Source organism: Artemia franciscana, chromosome 3 (genome assembly GCF_032884065.1).
Source record: "Artemia franciscana chromosome 3, ASM3288406v1, whole genome shotgun sequence".
In the NCBI taxonomy this organism is placed as follows: Eukaryota; Metazoa; Arthropoda; class Branchiopoda; order Anostraca; family Artemiidae; genus Artemia; species Artemia franciscana.
In genome coordinates, this window is record NC_088865.1 from 14,036,876 (window position 1) to 14,063,277 (window position 26,402).

General features: G+C 34.2%; 1 protein-coding gene across 6 annotated transcripts in view; it reads right to left on the reverse strand.

Moving 5' to 3' along the window:
* Positions 1 to 26,402, reverse strand: part of LOC136024912 (RING finger protein 44-like) — a 156,886-nt gene that overhangs the window by 55,407 nt on the left and 75,077 nt on the right. For all 6 annotated transcript variants that reach the window (XM_065700479.1, XM_065700480.1, XM_065700482.1 and 3 more), the window contains exons 4-5: positions 16,699 to 16,859; positions 10,365 to 10,533 (exon numbers count right to left, since the gene is read on the reverse strand). In XM_065700479.1, the coding sequence (XP_065556551.1) occupies positions 10,365 to 10,533; positions 16,699 to 16,859 (330 nt within the window). The remainder of the gene's footprint in view (positions 1 to 10,364; positions 10,534 to 16,698; positions 16,860 to 26,402) is intronic.

The following is a 26,402-nucleotide window of genomic DNA, read 5'->3' on the forward strand; positions in this document are numbered from 1 at the left end:
AGACACAGCCGTATCTAGAGGCTGGTCGGAGAGGATGTCTTAACAGCAAAACAAATATATATATATATATATATATATATATGTATAAAAATAAGTTGTCTGTCTGTGGATCTGTGGATCAGGTGACTTCATGTTTCTGTGTCGGCTGACGTCATGAAATTAGTTGTCGTCATTTTTGCTTTGACGGTAAAGTCATTAATGGTATTTAAGACATATATGTTCACGTAGAAATCTATTAATGTTTAAGTTTAAAATGAGAAAGCGTGCCGAGGAATCAAAAGAACGGCAAGGAAACAGGCTTGAGGCTAAAGAACGCAAAACCGCGCAGTTAGATGAAGATCCACCTGGACAGCGAGAGTCAAAACATATCAAAACTGAAAATGATAGCGATGATGATTGGGTTTGGGATTTTGACTTGGATAAGGGCATCAATGCCTACCAGATTTTAGTTAAAAAAAACAAAGGTTCGGCGATTAGTATTTCATAGTGAAGCTGAAAAATAAAGAAGAAAAAGAAAACTGAAAAAAGAAAAAATGTAAAAAACTAAAAAATACTAAAAAGAAAAAACACTCAAAGAGAAATTACAGACCGGGACACAAATGACGACCGGGACAGAGGGAATATAAATAACGACCGGGACACTCAAAGAGAAATTACAGACTGGGATACCAGGACACAAATGACGACCGGGACACAGGGAATATAAATGACGACCAGGACACAGGTATTTAAGAATATCGTTCAAAGACAAATTTTTAATTGTAAGAAGACCGTTGAAAGAGAAATTTCTAATTGTAAAATGACTGAAGAACCTACAATGGCAAGAAGAAAAAGAAAACTGAAAAAAGAAAAAATGCAAAAAACTAAAAATACTAAAAAGAAAAAACACTCAAAGAGAAATTACAGACCGGGACACAAATGACGACCGGGAGAGAGGGAATATAAATAACGACCGGGACACAGGGAATATAAATGACGACCAGGACACAGGTATTTAAGAATATCGTTCAAAGAAAAATTTTTCATTGTAAGAAGACCGTTGAAAGAGAAATTTCTAATTGTAAAATGACTGAAGAACCTACAATGGCAACACCCGAGGAAGCTGCACAAAACGAATGTATTCAAGCCGAAGTAGCTGAGTTGGTAAAGCGTTATGTTTCAGGTTCTAGGTCCGAGAGGCTCCAGGTTTGAACCTTGGCTTTAGCATAAATACAAAAGAAGAAAAAAACTAAAAAAGGTAAAAACTACAAAAAACTAAAAAGAAAATATATATATATATATATATATATATATATATATATACATCTTCTATATATATAAAAATAAGTTGTCTGTCTGTGTAACGATGACTCTGGTCAAACATTTTCAGATCAATTGCTGGCAATTGGAAACGGAAAGCTCCCAGTAGTGGGAAAGCCAAGAATGTTGTATATTCGCAATTTTTACGTATAAAACACATATATAAATCTATCTATATTCACAGGTGGGACACAGGGACACAACTACAATGGCGCGTAACTAATATGGCGCGTAACGACTTACGCGCGCGGGGGGGGCTTGGGGGGCGCGAAGCGCCCCACCAACTAGGTGTTGGGGTGGCGCGAAGCGCCACCCCAACAGCTAGTATATATATATATATATATATATATATATATATATATATATATATATATATATATATATATATATATATATATATATATATATATAGTTCCGGGCCTGGGCACGCGGCAGGCTTCTATAAATGGATTCTTAATGTCGCTTATCTTCTAATCGCAGAGAATTTGAGCCTTTTCTTGATACCATGACGTCCAAACGGACCTTAAATTGGAAGTCGTGTCTTTGTAAAATTATATTGTTTTTTTTTTTATCTTTAACTTTTGCTTCAGCTTGTCAGCTATCGCCGAACCTTTGTTTCTTTTAATTGTTCAGGTGTTGGGACAAAAACTTCTTTTTCTTCAGTAGATTTATCTAGTCCATGTTTTTGATTTTGAAAGGTAAGGTAGCCATTGATGACATTATCAATGTCAAAATCCAAAACCCAATCATTCTCGCTATCATTTTCATTTTGTTTGGTTTGTTTTAACTCGGCTTGTCTTTCGTCATCACGAAATACATATCGCCGAGCCTTTGTTTTTTAACAAAAGAATGGTAGGCATTGATGACCTTATCCATGTCAAAATCCCAAACCCAATCATCATCACTATTATTTTCAATTTTGATACGTTTCGATTATCGCTGTTCAGGTTGATTTTCATTGACTCGCTCAGAAGCTCGATGTCGCATGTCTTCTAACTGTGCTTGTCTTTGCGCTTCGCTTTTATATTTGACTTGCAAACATGCTCGATGTCGCATGTCTTCTAACCGCGTGTGTCTTTGCCCTTTATCTTAATTTTTGACAAAGCCGCGTATGTATTTGCTCTTTATTTTCATTTTTACTCTCTCACATAGTTGATGTCGCAGGTCTTCTAACCGCGTATGTCTTTACTTCTAATTTTCATTTTTGACAAGCCGCCACTTTTCTTCTAACCGCCCGTGTCTTTGCTCTTAATTTTCATTTTTGACATATTTTTGGATTTTGATTCCTCAGACAATTTAGCAATGGCGTTTGCTTTAGCTGCCCGTAAAGGTGTTGTCACAATTGATAGTCCAAATTTCCGTTTTTAGGCCTTCTAATAGACATTATATTATATAAATAACTGATGCGTTGGAAACACAACAATCATATTTATGCTATGCCTGACATCATATGACAAAATAATTATATGATAGATGTCATAAGAAATCCTTTTACGATGCACTAACATAGTACATTACGTCATTGGTAAAAACCAAAATTAAGGCTTTTAGTTAATTTTCTCAGACTTATCTAGTCTTTTCTGACCTATCTAAATCGTTTTTTTTTTTTTTGTGCGAGAACATCCCAAGGTACTAATTTTTCCAAAAAAGTATGGAGCCGTTTTCCAGAAAAATACACAAATGAATAAATGTATAATTATTCGTCGTTTATTCCGGCTAATGTAGCACAACTGATTCTATATTTTTGCATATAAAACTTAAAAGCCCCCCCCCCCTCCAAAAAATGACAACCTGGTTCTCTAATGTCTTTTTAAAATATTATGGTAGCGTTTGTTTTACACAAAGAGAGTGATCTAAAACTCTTTCCCGCAGAATAAAAGTCAGAAAACAAAATTTCTATTCGTATGGTGTGGGTTAGGAACATTACAATGAGAAAATTCAAAAATTCTTCCTCTACAAATGAACAAGGCGATCCTTATAATTGGTAATTCGGCTTATTAAGTCATTATAACTGCCATTGAACCCGATAATAAAGTTAAGTTGGCAACTGAATCTGGGTAGTTTTTAATGCTCCCAAGAGAGGTAAGTCCATCAAAGAGGATATGCAATGTCACTAACAGACAAATAAGTCAAAAACATATGATTGTTATCAAATAGGAGGGAAACTAGTATGGGCCTAGTGGGCATAGGTTATGTGGGAAAATATTTGCAGTTGAAGCATAATAGCCAGTGCTAGTGACAGAATTAGCACGACATACATATTTATACGGTATGGAAAATTTTGTCAAAAATGGGACATATCCCAGCCCGCGCAAAGGGAAGTTTCCCATTGCATAAATCGCAACAGCTTCAGTTGCTATTTGTCATTGCCACAGCCTATATAGACACTATATAGTGTCAGCATAGGTTGTGCTCATTGCGCACGCGCGGAATCATGAAGAAATGTACGAGAATGATCTGTCCAAAAATCTTTAATAAAGAAAAATATTAATTTTGTATACTGTATAATGTTCATGTTGTGGAATTTAGATTTTTTCTTTCCCTGCTCTTAGGTTGTTTGAAGTGACTGAAAATACAAGTCTATAGCAGTTTAGTGTAACTAACTATTCAATAGACCTAATATTTTTTTTTAAACTTTTGTTTGGAATATAATACAGAACTATTATATGTTGAAATCCCAGATTTGGGACTTCTCACTGTCTTAGAACGTTGTTGAATTGAAAAACTTACAGAAATGGATCTAGAGCCAAAATAATACCCCTGAAGCGCGTTTTCAACCTCAAAAGAACTACTACAGTCACTAAACCATCAGCTACTAGATTGTGTTAGTGACGTTTTCGACACTACAAACAATTTGCACTCTTTCCAGTCCCTTATGCCTTTCAGTTTACGTCTAAGAAGCAGATAATCTAATATTTGGGTTTAAATAAAGACCAGCAATATTCAACAGTATTTTGTTCCAGGAAAGTAATTGACAGTAGTTTCATAACAAGTTTAACATACTGTTAAATTAGAAAAAGGGGGTTCCATCATAAGCTCAAACGGAGACATCGGTTTGTATTTTTTTTTTATCCACTGTTTAGTTTAAAGGTTGTACCCGTTTTCTCTCTATATTTTCATTTTCAAATTCTATAAATAAAAGTTAAGTTTTTTTTTCAAAGGTTGTGGAAACAGAAAATGAGAAATGGTACTCTCGTTGGACTTCAGAAGGGAGTAAGCAATTCCAGTTATACTCCATGATTACAGGCAGTTACAGAAGGACAGATACATGACCTCCTTTGGCAGTTGAAAAAAAAACACCGAGAAGCCATTTCTTCTCAGCGTTTTTAGTGTCACAGTCTCGCAAATAGGTCAAAATAAAGAAAATCGGCCGAATCACTCCCTATAATAAATCTAAAATGTGACCCAAATCATCTACTCTATGTTTGGAGTACAATTATTTCACCAGTTATTGATTAATGCGTGATTATTAATTTGTCTAAGTTTTGATATTTGTATTCACATACAAATTTATTAATTAATAAATTGTAGGCTTTTTCAACCAGGTTAAGACTCCTGTATCTGGGATTCGACTCTAGTGTTGAGATACGATTGTATATTAGAAATGTATGTACACAGGTCTATTCCTTAGGGAATCGATGTATTGCTTTGCATAGATATGAAAGTTAATTTTTAGGTCACTGTTTTATAATTTGCTTATAAGCAGGAGACCTTGGGACCCATTTCAAGGGGGGGCTATCACTGTTAGTGCTCAGATGTGCTGAGCCGTTTTTCATTTGCAGATGACTAACTAAGTTTGACGATAGGAGTCATTCATAGGTCAATTTGTGAAAATTGATAAAGAAGAGATATTACTGTTTCCGATTTTCAATTACCAATCATGTAGTGCAAAAACTGTGATGGACATTTAAGATGTTTCCTTGTCATTTTCACTATGGTGTTTTTGAGTACATGTCAGTAGAATTTTTTCAACTGCTGCTTATTTAAAAAAAAATCGCAGAGCTAAAATATTTTTGTTGTCATTCTTCGTGTATTTTTGTACTACTGAAAAACAACTATTCAAATTTGGCCCATATGTTACTACCTTCTATTAAAAAACAACTATTCAATTCTGATCTTAAAATAGAAAAAGATCTCCCGAAACAAATACATTTTCAGCTTTATTTTAAAAAGCCATAAAGTCTAGGTTTTCTGTTAGTGCTAGGCCATAACGTTCCATTTTGGATCGAGACATTATTTACACAAGCTAGAGGTCTTGTTTTAGAAACAAATCTTAGAAAAAATAACGCTTAGAAAATCAGTTTTATTTGTTTATTAGGTAACGAGATTTGACTTCCAACACCAAGCTTGTCCAAACCATCGTAAACATGGAACTACGTTTTCTCATCATGAAGAAAAGTTCTATCATCGCCACTGCTGCATAATCATGATCAATAAAAGAATAGCTAGCGCTACAAGGCATAGCGGCTAATGTATGAAACAAAGAAAAAGGAAACGCAGCGTAGACACGGAAAAAACAGCAAAAGAAGTGATTTTAACACAGGCCCTTTTCAGATGATGCCAGGAAAAGATATTATAATTATATATATATATATATATATATATATATATATATATATATATATATATATATATATATATATATATATATATATATATATATATATATATATATATATATATATATATATATATATATATATATATACATATATATATATATATATATATATATATATATATATATATAGCCTAAATACAAAGTTTTGTAATCAATCTTATGGTTATACAATCGTCCTGGTAAAATATGCTGTAAGCAGAGATACGGAGGGAAGAAGGAACCAACATTCCCATCAAATTCAAGTGAAAGTGACGAATTGGGGGGGGGAGTGGTGCAGGTTAAATACAGGTATTTCCCAGAAAGGTTCGTGAAGGATATTTATATCCATCTATCTTGTGATTAAACGTTTTTTGGTCATTGTAAGCTACTTCCTTTTTTGATAATTTTATTTCAATATTTTCTTCTTAATAAAATCTTGGTCGTTTCAGCTATGCATTTCAAGTGATTTTTTTGTAAGTAATTTACATCTCTATTCTTCTATGTAGGTGAAATATTTGCTTTTTTGATTTATCTGAGCTGGATGATTTGCTGCATTTCGAGCCAAGTGAGCGACCTTTTTTTTATTCAATAGTTAGGAATACTGTAGAAATACTTCTTGAAATTGACAACATGGCCAACAAAAAAAAAGGTAAAGTATTTCAGATAATGAGCCAAGTGACATGAGTTCAGCTCCACCGGGTCCTTCACCTTTTCAAATAAAAGGAAGAAAATAATGAAAAAAGCTTAGAAAAAAATACACGTCACCTTACCTGCGGCAATTCAAAAAGCGTTGTCTCTCCTTTTTTATTGAGATTAATGGCCTAGCACTTAAACTAAGCAGGCTTCATCATCCCACCCCTTTTCAGTATCTTCACCTTTCAAGACTAGCCTAGGCAGAGAAGAAAAGCAAATCCTGAATACTACAGATTAATATTGGAAACAAATAAATCAAATTATTTGTATGTATTTAAACATTATACCATAATAAGATCCAAAAAATTGTCTTTCCTTATGAAATTTCGAAGCAAAAATAATTAGAAAGGAAACATAAGGAAATGTTGTTGCTAGTGAAATCCTGAATACTACGAATTTTATTGGAGCAAGTATAAAATTATGCACTAAAACATAGTACAGTAATAAAAATCCAAAGAAGGTCTTTTCCAACCCTATTTCGAAGTGGAAACAACTAGAAATAAAAGACAAAAAATTTTTTTGTTAGATTTTCCAACGATAAGGATTTATACACAAGTAGAGTCAAGCAATAAAAGCAAAGGCAAGGAGAAAAAAAATCTTACAACTCATTTTCATCAATTGAAGTTTTCTTCTTTCCAGAGGCATTAAGCAATTAAAGGTTAATGACCGTTAATGACCCTAATCACGTCCAAATCAAGAAGTGTAAAAAAAATTTACATTACAACATGAACTCTGAAGCTATAGATCTATTTATCTTGCAAATTTCTGCCCTTTAGACTTGTAGTACGGTGGATTGATCTTCGCTTCTCTTATCGGGCCGGGGTAGTGATCCCAGCTACAAAAGGGCTGATGAGGAAGGGGATCCGTCAGTTAAAAAAAATAAATTCCCATGAAACATCTATAGCTGTCCTGTGCCACAAATAGCGCAGGAGGAGCTATTTATTTTCGGCCCTTCAGGACCCTAAAAAACGTCCTAAAAATTGGGTTGCACTTGTCACAAAAGGGTTAATTTATATGTCCAGAAACATAATTATTTATTTATTCTGGATTATTCTTTATGGTTGATTGTGCATGGCTATGCTGTTTGACCTATGTAATTGTATGGATGAGTAGGGTTAAGACCTCATTCAAGTACTGATCTATATTAATTACTAATGTGGGAAAACAGTCTTCCTTTTCTCCTGTCTTTTTTTACGGCACTTGGTATTAACCAAGTGACTTATAGCAATCGCACATTCTGTCGGTCTGTCTGTCTGTCCCGGGTTTGCTACTTTAGGCACTTCCAGGTAAGCTAGGACGATGAAATTTGACAAGCGTATCAGGGACCGGACCAGATTAAATTAGAAATAGTCGTTTTCCCGACTTGACCATCTGGGGGCGTGTGGGGGGCCGGTTAATTCGAAAAAAATGAAGTATTTTTAACTTATGAGCGGGCGATGGGATCTTAATGAAATTTGATGTTTGGAGGGATATTGTGTCTCAGAGCTCATATTTTAAATCCTGACCAGATCTGATGACATTGAGGGGAGTTAGAGGGGGGAAACCTAAAATCTTGGAAAACGCTTAGAGTGGAGGGATCGGGATGAAACTTGAAGAGGAAAATAAGCAGAAGTCCTAGATACGTGATTGACATAACCGGAACCAATTTGCTCTGTTGGGGGCTGGAAGGGTGAACTTACGAAGGAGTGATAGGATCTTAATGAAATTTCAAATTAAGAAGGACCTCGTAACTCAGATCCCTTATTTTAAATCTCAACTGGATCCAGCGTAATTGGGGGGGGGGCAGTTGGGGGGTACCGGAAATCTTTGAAAATACTTAAAGCGGTGAGATCAGGATAAAACTGGATGGGAAGAATAAAAACATGTCTAAGATACGTGACTGACATATCCGGACCGGATCTGCTCTCTTTGGTGGAGTTGGGGGGGGGGATATTTTAAAAATTGAGGTATTTGTAACTTACGAAAGGGTGACCAAATCTTACTGAAATTTGGTATTTAGAAGGATCTTGTGCTTTAAAGCTCTAATTTTAAATTCCGACCAGATCCTGTGACATTGGGGGGATTGGAGGGGGAAACCGGAATTCTTGGAAATCGTGAAAATTGGGGTATTTTTATCTTAAGAAAAGGTGATCGGATCTTAATGAAATTTGATATTTAGAAGGAATTCATGTCTCAGAGCTCTTATTTCAAATCCCGACCAGATCTTTTGACATTGGGGGGAGTTGGAGGGGGAAATCTTGGAAACACTTGGAGTGGAGGAATCGGGATGAAGCTTGGTGGATAGAATAAGCAAATGTCCTTGATAAGTGATTGACGGAACCGTACTGGATTCGCTCTCTTTGGGGGAGTTTGATGGTGGGGTTCAGTGATTTGGCGAGTTTGGTGCTTCTGGACGTGCTAGGACGATGAAAATTGGTAGGCATGTCAGGGAGCTAAACAAATTGACTTGATAAAGTCGTTTTCCAGATTCGACCATATGGGGGGCTAAAGGGAGAGGAAAAATTAGAAAAAATTAGGTATTTATAACATACGAGTGGATGATCGGATCTTAATGAATTTTGATATTTAGAAGGACATCGTGACTCAGAGCTCTTATCTTAAATCCTGACCGGCATTAAGCCTCTTATTTTCCTTTTAAATCAATCTACTGATTCATAGAATTTTGTTAGAGCTCATACCATATGATCTCTTGGCTCTTAGCTCTTCATGCCTCGTCACAAGTGGCATATGAGCTCTTAGCTCTTGTTTTTTTTTTTTTTTTTTGCTGTTGTATTGGTGATTTCTTTTTTCATTATAAGATTATACGTAATAAGATTATGAAGTAAAATATGCCCCCCCCCCCCGCCTAGAAAAAGAAACTGTGCGTGACCAAGCCTTGATCTTCAGTATTGAATTGCTGAAATAGGAAACTGGCTGAAATACCAAAGCAAAATGAAACAAGCAAAAAAATACTAGTGAAAGAAGCGGTTTACTAACCTTTATTCCTCATTAAAAATAAATAATCACTAACAAAATCAGTAATTGGTAGACGAAACAATCAATGACAATACCCCCATTGGTAGATATTACAAGCTCCAAAAAGCATCGAGTTTGGCTAGGCTCAAACACAGAGCAAAACAATTACTTGGGGGATTAAATTCCATTTTCAAACTGTTACTGAGTAAAACTTATTACAATAATTTTTATACCTTGAATTTGCATATTTCTTACAACAAAGTTGTTGTATTTAGCGGATTATATTTAAAAGATAATGTTGACGAAGTAGTTATGAATATAGCAACTAGATCGCTAATGGGTGTGCGTGTGTATTTTTTATATTGAAAACACGGTCACTTTCACATCTTATTATGTATGATTTTCCCTAAGAAATTGTATTTTTACAAAATTAGTTATAAATTTATTAATTAAAAATTGCAGCGTATACTATTTGTTTGTCCAGGTTTCAGCCGTACCTTGGCACTCGAAAGCCTACCTTGCAGAAACAAATGATGACAAACAACAACCACAAAGCCCAAACATGGCATTCCCAGATTTACAGGGTTGCCACCACGATCGGTTCCTAAAGTCCAATAATTGCCAAAATTTTCGTGCTATACGGCGATTGTACAGTCAAAAAATTTACTGAGGTAGTGGTAAAATAGCACTTTCGTGCTACAGGTGGCAACCCTGCTTATGACATAAGACCTTTAAAGCTATCGCAACCGACGATGTTGAAGCAGTTTAATTAAGGAAGCGGATTGTTTCTTACAGCCAAAAAAAAGAAAAAGCTTACCTGTATTAAGGGTCCAGCCGGCTGTATTAGAGACGCGTAGCGACTTGAACTAGGTCCAGATTGCGTTCGATTTTGAATGGATGTACTCTGACAATCTAAGGTGCTTCCAGCAGGGTGAGACTCCCTTGGGTCTGTTTCCCTCCTACTTCGTGTTTGAGATCCTCCAGGACTGCAAAAGTAAACATGGTTTATGGTATATATGAAAAATAATATACTTAACTGCAATTAACTAGTCAAACTTAAGGCTTATGTTCTCTGTAAAACATGCGATTTTCTAACGTATTTTCAACGTAATTTAGATCTAAAAAGAAAAAAAATGGAAGCGAATTTGAAAATACAATTCAGCAGATGGATAGAGATGAGTCTCAGCTATCAAATGATAAAAGACTTTCATTCTGATTTTAAAATATTAATACTGTAGGGACGCAAAAAAACTAAAACAAAAGCAAAAACAAAACTTCCATGGAAAAAATAAACCTATATTATTTGATGTATTTGAATTTAGATGTCATGAATAAGTTGCTGTTATTCAAGCTGGATACCCCACCCCCTGGATGCGTTTCTGCTTCAAAGACTATAAACTATAAGAAAGCGCACTGCTGAAGTTTCTCACTGGAATTCAAAATCAGAGCGGCAATCACACCTAAAAGAAGAGGAAATAATATTAGTCGGGTCTTCGACGAATTAACAAGGGATTAGAAAGTAGTAGCGGCAATGAAAGAGTAGCTTTTCGCAACTTAACTAGAAAGTATGAAAGTTAGAAGGAAGTAAAAGTCATTGATAAAATATGCAGAACTAATTACTGGAGACTGTTAATTATTTAAGGAACTGGTATTGGGTTGTTCTTTAATTCAGCACTTTCCAAACTGGGAGATGCGCCTCCCCAAGGAGGCATGGGCCAGTCTGTGAGGAGGCGCGAGTATTAGCCAGGACTGGCAAAAAAATCAAATGAAATTGAAACTGCACAGTCACACGAAATATCTTAATCCTTTCGGGATTGCAGCATTTACTGGCCCTGACTCAACAAATACTAAGTTTGCAATCTCAAGGTAAAATTAGCAAGGTTTCATAGATTCTGCTAAATACTCCATTCGGGATTGAACAAATAGACGATTGACGATATAATCTTAGCGATTAATTAGTTTCTAAGATACGCACTTCAAAATTCACCTTTACAATAGAAAAAGGAACTGATGTAGCTACAACCAAATATTTAATTAAATATCTTCGATATATTGAAAAGAATAATAGAACCGAAGATTCTTTTGCAAACTTATTCCTGGAAAAGCCACATCCCGTCAAACCTTTATGTAATTGACACTTTTTTCTAATGATAAAGGCATATTGTAGAATAATTGCGTTTGGCTTTGTACAGATGGTGCGAAATCAATGTCAGGACGCAAAACTGCCCTTCTAGTACTAGTTAAAATGAAAAAAGCCCGATGTTCTCGCAATGCACTTGTAGGCTCCACAGAGCATTTCTTGTATCAAAAATAAAAATGAAGAACTTAATTGTTTTTAAAAAAAGTAACGAAAATTACAAACTATATACTAAACAGTTCATTATAAGTTAGATCGTTAACAAAGCCGTGTGATGGATGATATGGGAGCTACTTATGCCATACTTTGTGCTATTGCGAAATATGACGGCTAGCTCGTGCTAAAGTTATGAAGAGCAAACATGAACTCAAAGTGGAAATTGCAATTGTAATAAAAGAAAATCAAAATGAGGACGCAAGCATATTTAGGGATTGTAATTTAATTATTAATCTGACTTGTTTGGTGGAAATTTTACCACAATTGATTGTTTCGAATAAACGACGTAAGGACAGCAAATACATTTTTTGACTCAAAAAGCTAATGTGAAAAAATTCATAAAAAAAAGGAGCTTTGGAAGACAAATTGGGAAAAAACATGAGTTTAAAATGTTTCCACGTCTAAATTTATGCGCCCAAGATAACATAGAAGCAAACAAAAATCCATCTGCTGAACACTGGGATGATTTACTAATTCATTTTTCGAATTATTTCTATGATTTCAATTTTACGGAATTTTTATGGATACAGAATAGCCCATATTTATCGACAAAAAAATGATAAATTGGAATTAGCAAGTAATTCGAAAGAAAACTTGATTGAATTATCTTGTGATACTAATTGATAACAAAAATTTCAGAATGCATCTCTAATTCAATTTTGGGCTATTTATTAAGAGTAAAAATGGTATTTTGTCAAATAAAGCTTTAAAAGTATTGCTACCGTTCGCAAAATCTTCTTTGCACACAGCAGGATTTTCTGCATTAGGTGAAATGAAATATTGTGTTCGTTTGGTTGCAAAAAAGGAGCTTTGTGTTGCTATCTCATGATTGACACCGAGATTTGACAAACTTTGTGCTAATAGGCAAGCATATCCTTCCTTTAAAAGACAATAATATAATTTTATTTTCATTTTTTTTGTAAGAGTCTTTCTTAAATAAATTCGTAGAACTAAAAAAAAAATTTCATGACTGTATTATTTTGTAAAATGGAATGGAGGCACAATACGATCAAATATTTTTAAGGGAGCCGTGGTAATACAAAGTTTAGAAATCACTGCATTAATCTCTACTTGATTTCAACTTAGGGTACATGCAAGATTCTTGAATAAAAAGACTTGTTTCATTTTGCTAGAACCCATATCAGAAAATAAATCGAGGGTGCAATAGTATAGTATAGGTAATACTTATTACCCTCTTAAATAAAAAGACTTGTAGATTCTTGAATAAAAGACTTCTTTCATTTTGCTATAATCCCATATCAGAAAATAAATCGGACGTGGAATAGTATAGTATAGTGTAGGTATAGTATAGGTAATACTTTACTATAGTTGCTACACTATAATATTATATACCATACAATAGTACAGGTAAAGCAGACCTCCTGCCTTGCCGCTTTATTGTTGGTGTCTTGCCCATTAGATTTTATTTAAATGTGAGCTAACCTTTCGTTTTTCTTCTTTTTTTTTGCATAGCTTGTTCTTTATATGTTTTGTTTAGGCTAGTTTTTTTTTTTCATTGATAAAGGCTTTTGGGTGCGAAGCCAAAACCTAAAGACTTAAATAATAGTTATTAAAATATTCTTATTGAAAAGAACAGATGTTTTTTTTTTTTTTTTTAAATTCATTTCAAGTATATCCATTTAGTTTTCACTCTTAGAAAATTCAATAATATTATAACTTTAAACGAGCCCGAGGGAAGTACAATAGAAATTGGAATTAATGATTTCGGGTAGTCGCCAAGTTCAGGATTTTATATTCTTTTTTTACTTAATGGCAGATACAAACAGCTTGAAAAACGGTCTCACAGTCTGTTGAAAAACAGCCACTTTGCCAGGAAAAACATCCCTTTTGAATGTTCTTTTTTCTTCTTCAAATTGCTCAAGTGGAGAAAAATTTATCAGGCCAAGTTTTCGTGATGTATCTGCATTTATAAACCATTTCTCTCGAGATGAGAAATTAACTAAAAATTCTAGAGCTTAACCATTTCCATCATTTTACCACTATACAATGAACACTGCGGTGTTTCTTGTCTCTTATTTTCGTGTAGGTGCAAAAAAAAAAAAAAAAAAATAAACAGACACCCATGTCCACCCTTCTCAGAAAAAATACTAAATTTTGCATATTGGCGAGAGAGGGTTCAGACATCTCCCATAGTTGGGAGATTCTCCCAACTATTTGCTGAATTCTAAAGTGTAAAATTCGGCTCCCCTATTTGAAGGCAATTAACGGAAACAGTGTTACATTTAATGTAATTAGGCTAACGCAAATAGGAAAAAAGATATTATTCTAATAGCTTTTGAACAGCTTTAAACTAAGTGAATTTTGCATACTTGGAAGAGTTCGGTTCATTTGTTCATGGTGAAACGGTTCATTACCATGAACCGTTTTCAAAATATGGAAATCTCGTATTTTTTTATATAGTGGGTTATAAACTAATCCTTGAGTCATTAAAAAATAACAAATAATGCTTTTAAAATGTTAAATTGTGACTGCGAAAAGAATGTGAACGAGAATTCTTTGATAAAGAGAAAGATAAAGCATTTTTTTTTAATTTGTTTTTTTATTATTATCAATTTTCATGATAAATCCAACAAGATATTTTTCAATAAATTTTTTAAATATTTTAAAAGTTTTATTTTAAACTATTTTAAATAGTTTTTTAAAACTAGGAGGGGAGGAAGTCTGAAGCCTGGGACTCGATTTCAAACAGCCCACTAAACATGACTTCCAACATTCCAGCATTATCATGTGAATACTACGCGGTTTTCTATGAGCGTTTTCCAGTTCAAGAGACCGTTTTGCCAGTACACCCGAGCTTGAAAGACCGGCTAAAGCAAAATTTCACCGTCTAGTCGCTAATAACGATTGAAAAAACAAATTATTGAAACATTTACAATGCCTCGATTATCAAGAACAATATTTATCTTGTCTTTTCGCGAATGACGGTCTGGCAACTTTCTGCTAGTTGCGAATTATGAATATAAACTAGAGAAAGCTAAACTGACATTGCCTTCTACCTCGTGAATAACGACTTTATTTGTAGCCATCACAAACAGTATAACAGTTTAAAAGTATACCATCACAAACAGTATAAAAGAAATTTAATCACTTTAATATAGATGGCATGCGAGTTCTTTAGAATAAAAAAAATTCAGGTTAAGAATATCTTATCCAGATCGACTTTTGGTATTTGCTTGTATATTTGATAATGGTATTTGTTTTTTATTTAATTTTAAACAAAGGTGTAAGCTATGGGCTCATATCGTTTGTTATGCACATTTTAACATGGTCTTAGCATTTCAAAAGACTCGTTAAATATTTATTACCGAAAGATTTGATTTTTTCTCTATTTTGCACTAGTCATTGCTATTTTATCTGAATAGATATAAAGTTGCTCAAGATCAGTTTCGAGAATCCCAGGAGTAAAATTTGAGCCTAAAATGATATTTTTTCTTATATTTCAGATTTACTATACCGATAGACTGATGTGCTAATACAAGTTACAAAATTTAAGAGGGGGAGGGGGGTCAAACACAGGAATGAATATCAATCCTGATACTGGTACGTATTTTTTGCTAAAAGCTTATGTTTTCGGTAAAAAATGTGGACGCAATAACTAAGACATATCGCTGATTTTCTTTACCAATCGTTAAATGGGAGAAATGTCCTGAATTTATGGTTATTTACTCATTTAAGTATACTACTACGACTAAGGCCATATCCAAGGGGTACTTGGTTTGACCCCCTCCCCGAATATTTTGTCCGACTCATAGAACGTTTCAAAAATGTTCTGAAACAAATTTGAAAAATGAACGTTTCGAAAACAAATTTTCGAAGCGTTTTTTTTTTTTTTTTTTTTTTTTTTGTAAAAAATCCCCCCCGTCCTAATACAAATCCTGGATACACTCTCGACTACAACTACTACTAACAACTTACTGCAGCACCAAAATGCCTGGGGCTAACAAATATGTACGATCTCCTCTTCAACCACAAGCGTATTCAAAGTTTCACTCTTCACCCCTTCCAATTAAGTTTCAATTTTCTTAAAATTCTTCTTAACTCTCAACCTCAACCTTCCTCCCACAAACGGATGATCAAAAACCACAATCTTTGGCGATCTGTGAGAGTAGGGTATTTGATCAGTGTATTTTATCATGATCTTAGCCTTCGAAAGGATTTATAGGACATAAGCTCTAACTTCTTGCCAGGTTTGGTCAAAACTATCCCTACTCTGACAGCCCCTTCAGGCATGATGAGGATTAAGGGACTTTTCAGGGATAGTGTACTTTTAGTCCCTCAATGCTGTGATTTCGGACCCTATTGGCATGTTTTTGGTTCCTTATCCCCAAAAGTACAACTAGGACAGCAAAAAACACCAGAAGTTAATACAAAAGGGCCCATGAAGCGATTTGACACAATTATTTAAAAAATAACAAAACAAATTGAACGATTTCAGTTATGTAAATTACATCAGTATTCAAAAGATTTCACATAAGGGACTTTTCAGGGTATCTTGCACTGTAAATTGGTAACATAACAGCTAGGGACAATAATAGGAAATTAGGTTGTATAATTATAGAATCCAAGGACTGGCAAATATGCTCAAGGACGTAGGTGGCGGCTGCATGAAACACCATAAAACCCAAATGGTTGGATTTGAGGTTGGACTTTGTTGTTTGAATTCTTCTCCCTAAAAATCACTTATATCCCCTATTGTTCAGACCAGTACAACTATGCTAATGAACCTTTCGGATTTCTTTGTCTATGTTTTTTTAGAGAACTGTAACGAGGTAGTTACCTTCTTTGGCAATTTGAGGAAATTGAAAACATCTCATGTCTCGGTCTAAAATATCGGTCTTCTCTAGCCGATTCCCGTTCCCATTCCCTCGGACTTTGGTTATCAGATGTACTATTAGAGCTTGCCATCCTTCGACGTTTTGCCATTGGGGCGGCCCCAGACTGAAAAATTAAATAAAATAAGTAAGATAGAACAATAAAAAATGTAAAACTAAGGGAAACAGCCAAATTGTATGGTCATAAATGGACAACATTTAGCCTACAAAAACCCGAACAAGGTTGCGACTAGGCAAAACAAAAATTAATAGAAATGCAAATTCTTTTTATTTCCAACTTTATTGCTTACCTAACAATATCGTCCAAGCTTTTCTTCCATTTTGAGATATTAAATATATAAAAAACAAGTTTTTTCAACTGAAAGTAAGGAGCGACATTAAAATTTAAGACGAATATATATATATATATATATATATATATATATATATATATATATATATATATATATATATATATATATATATATATATATATATATATATATATATATATATATATATATATATATAATTTTCTTCCATTTTTGAGATATTAAATATAAAAACAACAAGTTTTTTCAACTGAAAGTAAGGAGCGACATTAAAATTTAAGACGAAAATTTTTCGTCTATACACATAATTTTCGTCTATAAATATAAATATAAATATATTTAGACGGTCAAGACGGTCTGAGGACGGTCAAGAAGAGGCCTTGACCGAAATATTTGCATAATTTTCAACTTTTTCACTGCCTGTTTATCGTCCTCGTTCTTCTTTTCTTTGCGATTTTGTGTTTTGTCATAATTAGCCAGTATGGTCTCAGAAATTATTTAAAATTTAAAACGAACAGAAACTATTCCGCATATGAAAGGGTCGTCCCTACCTCAACGTCCCAAACTTTACACTAAAATTTGACTCTTTCTCACAACTCTACTTCTTAAAACAATAAAAAATAACTTTAGCGGAAAGCGCGAGGCGTTGAAGAGGGGACAACCATTTTCGTATACAGAATAATTTTTATTCGTTTTAATTTTTAATGTTACTCCTTACTTTCAGTTGAAATTTTTTTATTATTCAATTTCTGAACGCTTATGAATTAATGTATGTTTGATTTTGGCTAATTAAATAATTAAAAGAAAATTTGCATATTATTTTTTTGGCTGAATGGCTATTTCATAGTTTCGACCGGACGATTTTGATAAAAAATGGTTAGGGCAGGAGGCCTAATTTCCCTCCAATTTTTGATTACTTAAAAAGGCAACCAGAACTTTTATTTTTTACGAACGTTTTTATTAGTAATAAACATATGTAACTTACGAACTAAATACGTAACAAACTTATTACGTATATGAGGGGGTTCGCGCATCCCCCCTGTCAAAACCTCACTCTTTACACTAAAGCCTGAATTTTGTCCCAATTCTTTAAGAATGACTTCTGAATCACAAAGGCCGCAGAATAAATAGTGGAAAGTACTAAAAATACTTTATCGTAAAGAGCGAGGTATTTTGGAGGAGATGAACCCCCTAATCTACGTAATAATTTCAGTTCGTTTTAAGTTTTAATGCTGCTCCTTACTTCCGAGTGAAATTTTTTCTCTTTTTTTTAATAATGCTAAAAAAAATCCTGCACCATCTTCAGGGAAATTCTCTTTCCTCATGATAAATTCTTCCAGGGAAAGAGTCTCCCACGTAGCCCCCTCCCCCACCCCCTCCCACTCGAAAAGGCCCCTAAAAACGTCTGTACACTTCCCAATAACCATTGCTGTATTTAAACAATGATCTAAGTTTGTAACTTGCGGCCCCTTCCCCGGGGACTGTGGGGGATTAAGTCGTCCCCAAAGACATAATTGTTACGTTTTTCAACTATGCTGAACAAAATAGCTATCTCAAAATTTTGATCGGGTGAATTTGGGAAAAATGAGCGTGGGAGGGGGCCAACTTTTAATTTCTGTTAGAATGAGCCCACTTACGACTTACTAGGACCACTCAGTCAATACGATCACCCTGGGAAAAAAAATATACAAGCATCCGTGGTCTGTCTTCTGGCAAAACATACAAAATTCCACATTTTGTACATAGGAGCTTGAAACTTTTACAGTAGGGTTTTTCTGATACGCTGAATCTGATGGTGTGATTGTCGTTAAGATTATAGGACTTTTAGGGGGTGTTTCCCCTATGTTCTAAAATAAGGCAAATTTTGTCGGCTCATAACATTTGATGGATAGGATTAAATTTGAAGAAACTTATATGTTTAAAATCAGCATAATAATACAATTGTTTTAATGTTACTATTGGTATCAAAATTCTGTTTTTTAGAGTTTCAACTACTATTGAGCCGGGTCGCTCCTTACTACAGTTCGTTGCCACTAATTGTTAGAAAAACTAAAAACCAAAGGAATTCGGTTTTTGCAGACTATATTCATGCATAAATTATTCTAACACCCGCATCTTCTTCTTTTGTTTTACCGCCAATATTAAAATATACACATAACAATCAAATAATAATTTTTACCGCCAATATTAAAATATACACATAACAATCAAATAATAATTTTTACCGCCAATATTAAAATATACACTTAACAATCAAATAATAATTTAAATAAAAATAATAATTTTTTCCTATATATTAAAGCAGTGAATTATTTCTTAGCAACATTTGACTCTTTGTATGGCCACATTCTTGACTTCTGTGGCCACACGTGGCCAAATTATTTATGATTTGAGTAAAATGAAAACATAAAAACCGCTAAAACATTTAATTTAGGGTCTTGGTATTTCTTTTTATCTTCAAGACAGTCTTAATCTTAGTGCTTTTAATCATATTATTGTTTAAAGTTTGATCGGTTGTTATATGTTTACATTTCATTTCAATTATTGCTGAAGCAGATAAAGGCGTTTCACCAACTTGTATGAAATAAATGTAAATTTTAATACACAATAATTACTAATAATTAAATATTTAAATAATAAAATAATAATATTTAATAATAATTTATTTCAATAATAATTAATGTTTAATAATAATATTTAATAATAAATATTCAATAATAATTATTTTATAATCATTATTTTAATAATAATTAATATTTAATAATAATATTTAATAATAAATATTCAATAATAATTATTTTATAATCATTATTTTAATAATAATTAATATTTAATAATAATATTTAATAATAAATATTTAAATAAATAATAATAATTAAATAATTAAATAATTACTAATTACTAATAGGCTACTAATAATTACTCGTAAGCTTGGTTGATTAGGGTCTTATCCTTAGTCAAAATACTGTAGGGGAATATATTCAACATAATACCGAAGCTTATCGAACACTGAATATAATGACCACGCTAAATAAACAAAATAATAGATAAATAAAAAAAATAAAAAAATCAGTTTAAGGCTTTCCCATAAACAATCTTGCTCAAGATTTAACTAACTATCGAAGAGAAAATAATCCAAAAAAAGACAAGGAAGTAAATAGCCACTAACTCAAGAGGTAGCTATACAAAACTTCGGTTTTCATAGCCTAAAATTAAATCTGCATTCCTTAAGAAAAGGCTCAGAAAACGACGTTGTTTCTCAAGTACCAAGGACAATTGAAATGCGATCTGATTGTTTGAACTACTTAAGTGAAAACTTACATGACAGTATCTTAAAACACTAGACAAAATCGGGAATTTAAATTTTAATAAAAAAAAAAACCTCTGATGTAGATTTGTAAGATGTTTTCCAGAGAAACTGCCTACTGACTGCTTTAGGTACCCGTCCGAAAGACCCTATTTCAAACAGTAACCTTTTCAAAAAATGTGGTTCTGCCCCATTTGCTATGGCTGTAATGAGAGAAAGGTCGAGATGACTAGAAGGCGTTTTGCGGATGCAGGACTGCCAAAGATCGTCCTTGACGGCCATCAGGGCCGTATCAAGAATTATTTTTCTTGGGGTGTTTTAAACAGGAATCTAGCTACAGAGGGAGTAAGGGGTTACACAAAAAAAACTAAAAAAAAAGAATAATAAATTTATTTATATCCATTTTTGTTACGTTTTTACAAGTCGGACAAATATTTCGGGGGGGGGGGGGGTCAAACCCCCTAACCCCCTGGATACGACCTCGACAGCCATCCATAAAGGGCCAAAAGAAAAGCAGGACATCCCGGAATAAAGTTTGAAGAGATCATATGAAAAGCTTTAAAGGAAATTCAAATTTCTTGAGAGGATGTGAAGAGGAAAGCTTGTGATGGTGGAAGAGCATGCGCAGCTGCGTTAGCCTCAGGTAACTTGGTGCGGCAGTGAGTTGTTAGTTTTAGTAGTTTTTAGAAGTAGTGGGAACAAAACTTAGTAAAGGAAATGTGTGCGAAGAATCAACAAAAAAAAAAAAAAAGACTGAAAACATACAGGTATGGCACCAAATAGCTGAAAATTTAGCTTTCTTCTGAAGGTTTAGTTGCCTTTGGGAATCAATCAATTGTTACTGCTGGAATTTTTGTGAATGAAATTTGTACCCAAACTTGACTAATTAGTTTTTGCACATTTATTTTCAAGTTTCAAAATGACAACATTGACGGAAATGTCGTACTACTCTAGAAACTTGCACAATTTTGAAATAAACAAAAGAAAAATCTTGAAAATCGCAGTTTTAAGGCATGAATAGATTTGGAAAGGATGGAAGGGGCAAAAAATGTTTTTATTTTGATGTCCTTGGTGTTTAAGACAAAAAGTAATCAATGACCTCATGCTTACCCTTAACAATGGTGGTGACAAGCCTGAAAAAGGTTTGACACCAGCAACTTGCAACATTCAAAAAAAAAAAAAAAAAAAACAAGTTACCAGCATACCGAAAGATACGAGCAACAGTCGAAAAAAAAATATTTAAAATGTTAGATGAACCAAAGGAGTAGAGATATTGCGCCCTCAAACGCAAAGCTCTAAAAAATACTTAATTTGTGTTTAATTCCCCCCTCCCCCTAGAAATTCAGTCCCTCAATACCGAGGCAAAACCTGGGATGTGCCATGCGTATTTAATTGTGCCCAGTTTCTTAACATTGACATAATCTGAAGCAGAATATATTTTGGCAACAAACCCCACTTTTTTAACCAGCCATTTTAAATTCTAAAAACCAGTTCTTTTTTCTTTGGCACAGATAGTTTCTGCGTATTTGGACTCTGCGTGTTTTTGTCTCGCCTTTTCCTTATACACAAAGGTGAACACACAAATGCTATTTTCCAAGTGAATATAGAAATTTTCTATTACAATAATGATGAAATGATGTTCGTCAGTCATAGAAGCACTTTAATATTCATATCTGCACATATTACCCTGAGTAACTTGAGTCACCCCTTCCCTGACATTTTATTGTCAAAACCCAAAATAGATGACGAAAACCGGTCATTTAATTCACGAGTCGGAAAATATTAAGGGACAGCGAGAACAAACTCAAATAGTTAAAAAAGCTATACGGTTACAAAGTTATGGTGGTAATGAGGACCGCCTTGCTGGATGCTATCTTGTGGTGGGAGGGGGAGGCCCACTTTACTGATAGCTATTACAGGCTACACCAGATCTGGACCAAACAGGTAGCGAAGATTTACTTCCAGAAGCAGACGGAAATACCAGGAACTCAGTACAACTAAATCGATTTTAAAGAATATGGCTCTCGTTGACAGGATAAACATTGTTCTCGAAAAGATTAAGAATTAATTTTAGCTTGTAAATTACTTCACAGGCTCGGTGAATATTTGTTGATAACGTAGAGACGAAAAGGACTTTTTCTAGTTTCTTAGAAACTAGATGAGAGACAGAAGAAATTAATAAATAATGAATAGTCTCTTCGAAATATGAACAAGTAAAATGAAACAAGTCGGTTTGCTTGTGAGCAGAGAACAAATAATATAAGTACACGGTAGATGATACTTTCACACGCCAGCTGAACGACGTTCTGGATTAAATGCTCTGCTCAAAACCTCGAGGTAACTAATAAGGTGATGAGACGTCGACTTTTTCTTTTGGTGACTTCTACACGATCTGCCTCGAGCAGAGCCACATAGAAGCTGCAGATCCAACAAGGATGTAGGATATTATGAACAGAAAACGTCAAGAGAACACAGGAAAGTAGAGCTAAAGATATGAACACGTAAAATGAAACAGGTTAGTTTGCTTGAGATGCAGATAACGAATAATATAAGTGCATGGTAGATAATACTTTAAGACGCCAGCTGAAGAACGTTTTAGATTCAATGCTCTGTTCTAAGCCGAAACCTGGAGGTAACTAATAAGGTGATGAGCCGTCGGTGTTTTCTTTTGGTGACTTCTACACGTTCTGCCTCGAGCAAAGCCACACAGAAACTGCATATCCAACAATGATGTAGGATATTATGAAGAGAAAACGTCGAAACAACTGATCAGAGAACACAGGACACTGTAGTCGAAGATAAGAACACGTAAAATGAAACAGGTCAGTTAGCTTGAGATGCAGAGAACAAATAACATAAGTGCATGGTAGATAATACTTTAAGACGCCAGCTGAAGGACATTCTAGATTCAATGATCTGCTCTAAGCCGAAGCTTCCAGGTAACTAATAAGGTGATGAGACGTACTTTTTTCTTTTGGTGACTTCTATTACGATCTGCCTCGAGCAGAGCCAGTACATGGTAGAATAAATGGTAGATGATACTTTCACACGCCAGCTGAATGACGTTCTGGGATCAATGCTCTGCTCTGAGATGACGCTTTGAGGTAACTATTAAGTTAATGAGATGTTGGCTTTTTCTTTGGGCAATTCTGCACGATCTGCCTCAAGCGGAGACACACAGAAAGACTGCAGACCCGACAAGGATGTACGATACAAATCTTTCAAAAAAGGATAGTTTTTTTTCTGGAATAGATAGCTTTAAGGTTTTGGCTAGTGTTTTAGTAAAACACATTTAATGTTGACTTCATTGGAAAGCTCTAGATAGATAGTTTTCACTTTTGTGATATACAAATGTTTGACGTCGTAATTGGTATTATCCTCAACCTTCCTGTCACCATTCTAACTTCTGAAAAAAGTTTTAGTAAGAAGATACTCATCAAGCCACGCAGGGAGAAGAGGGACTGGATTAACTGGGAGATGGAAGATGGATGGATTCACTGGCTCTTTTGTCAATTGAAGACGAAATTGTCAAAATCGTTTTTGTTTCAACGCTGAACTAGTTTTCTTTCTGATAAGTTCATCTTCAGTTATCACTTTTTATGTTAGCACCTCTTTTTGCTAATAAAAATCTATCAAAGGGCGACCCTATTATCTCGACTCATCTAACCTTTTTAGGTTGGAGTGCATTCGCCATCTGCCCAAGGAACCTCAAAGTCTAATTCAGGTCCTAGCGTTCCTTTCGTAGATATTTAGGAGGAAATTAAAAACCATCACCTATATTTTGCCACGTGCATATCTGCCCTCTCTACAAAATATCCTGATTGCGTCTATTCGATACAGCTTCTATCACCAGAATTTAATAGACGTGTTTTAAAATGGTAACAAGCTATTTCAGCAACAAAACTTAAAATCGTACTTTGTGACCAAGAGGTCCGAAGACTTCCGATCAAGGGTTATCCCCCAGGTTGATTTCAATAGTACGGTTTATATTTTGATTTACCATTGTTTTTCAGGCTTTCTGGCTCTTTTCCATTATTCCCGTAAATATTTTTTTTTGTCAATACTCTACTTTCAAGCTGAAAACAAGCTACACTAAAAAAATATTTTTTTAGCTGAAAGTAAGAAGCAACATCTAAATACTTTGAAATGAACAGAACTTATTCTGCATATAAGGGACGTCCCTTCCTCAGCCCTCACTCGTTACGTTAAACTGTGTCTTTTAGTCAAAATCTTTGAGAAAGACTGCTCAAACACAAAGGCCGTTGAATTTGAATGAGAAACATTCTAGAAGAACTTAAAGCTCTAAGCGTATAGAGCGAGGGTTGAGGGAGGGGCAGTCCCCTCATATACAGAATATTTTTAGCTCGTTTTGAGTTTTAGACATTGATCCTTACTTTCGGCTGATTTTTTTAAATGTAGTCTTCATCTAGAAGATTACAGAACACAGAATGTACTGTAGCCTATTCTGCTCTGTAGCCTATTCTGCTCTTGTGAAGTTTACTTCAAAAGTTTAAATTTTTTTGTTTTTTATTTTTTATAAGCACTGAAGACGACTTAGCGGAGGTCCTTGCCAAAATATCTGCTTGTTTTCGCTTCATATTATTCATATTATAGATTTTATATTACTATTTTTTATGGCAATGAATCCAAAAAGGGCGATTTATAGGTTCTGTTGTGGAGAAAGGTTCTAGTATATATTTCCGTCATAGTATATGGCGGATTTGTTCAGAAAGCCTTCTTATACTAGAAGACACTTGGGAAATGTTCCTCTAAAGCCCTGCTTTATTAAGAGAGCGTTATTCCAATTAATTTCTCAGTTTCGACGTCTTATTAAAAAATGATGTTGACTTTAGTTAACTAGCGAAAAGTTCAACCTTTTGTATACAAACGGTATATTACGTGAACACTAAGGGAACTACGTGAACACTTCCACTGCCTCTACGACTCGGGCTACTAATGATATTGTTATCATAACTACCACTACATCCGCAGCTTCAATTACTACTACTATAATAAAAAAAAAAAACAGGTTTACCTCCGAAGAACTTTTGTCTAATGGTCTCAAGTAAGTTTTTATCTTTCTTTACGTGCATCTTTCAAACCAATTTACTAGCTGGAGAAATAATTTTAATTTTGTAAGAGAAATGTTTTTTACCTGCATTTTTAACACCAGTTTAAGGGTAAAAATATTTCGAGGGGAAGAGGTTCAGACTCGTTAACCCTATCCCCTCCCCTCAGATGACGTCACCTATGGCACCAGCTAGCAGTATTTTTTCCGTTAGTATAAGGCTGATGGTTAAAACCGAGTAAGAAAAGCAATTTATTTTTTTTGCATGACGTCATCATAAATGGATTTTCTACAATGACAGATAGTGGAAAATGATGTTGAATGTCGTCACAAATGACGTCACTTTTTGTATATAAATGAATGTTTCCAACGACTTTTCTTATTAGTTAATCAGTATCCAGTTACTGCAAAGCAAACAATTTATCATGTCAACTGAAGTTCTGAGCGAAATTGAAAATTTTGACAAGGGAAAAAACGTACGGTCTCCTGTAGGAGAGAAGAGAGCAGAAGTGAAGAAGGCAAAAGTCTTTAAATCGATTGGAATTTCTAAACTGAGACCTGATGCTAAAAAAGTGGACTTAGAAAATTGCAGTTCAAGTCGGATGGACGTAAACGCCATGAATTTCTCAAAGATGGCTAATAGTAAACAGATTGATCCATTTGAAAAACTAGACAGAGAGATTGCCAGAATTACCAAAATGCTACACATATTTTATAGATCCTCACAAGTGAAGAAAAGATTCAGTTTACGGATTGAAATAATGTATTCTATACGAGGAACAAACTCACTGAAGGAAAAACTTAAAAGATACCAAAGCCAAATTGGAAAACGTGATTTAGATGGAATCTTATCCAGCTTTTATTTTCAAGTGGTTAAATTGATTTCAAACACAGAAAACATGGAAAAAGAAGTGGAAAACATGCAACAAGAAGAATGTATAGCAACAAAAAATTTGTTTAAAT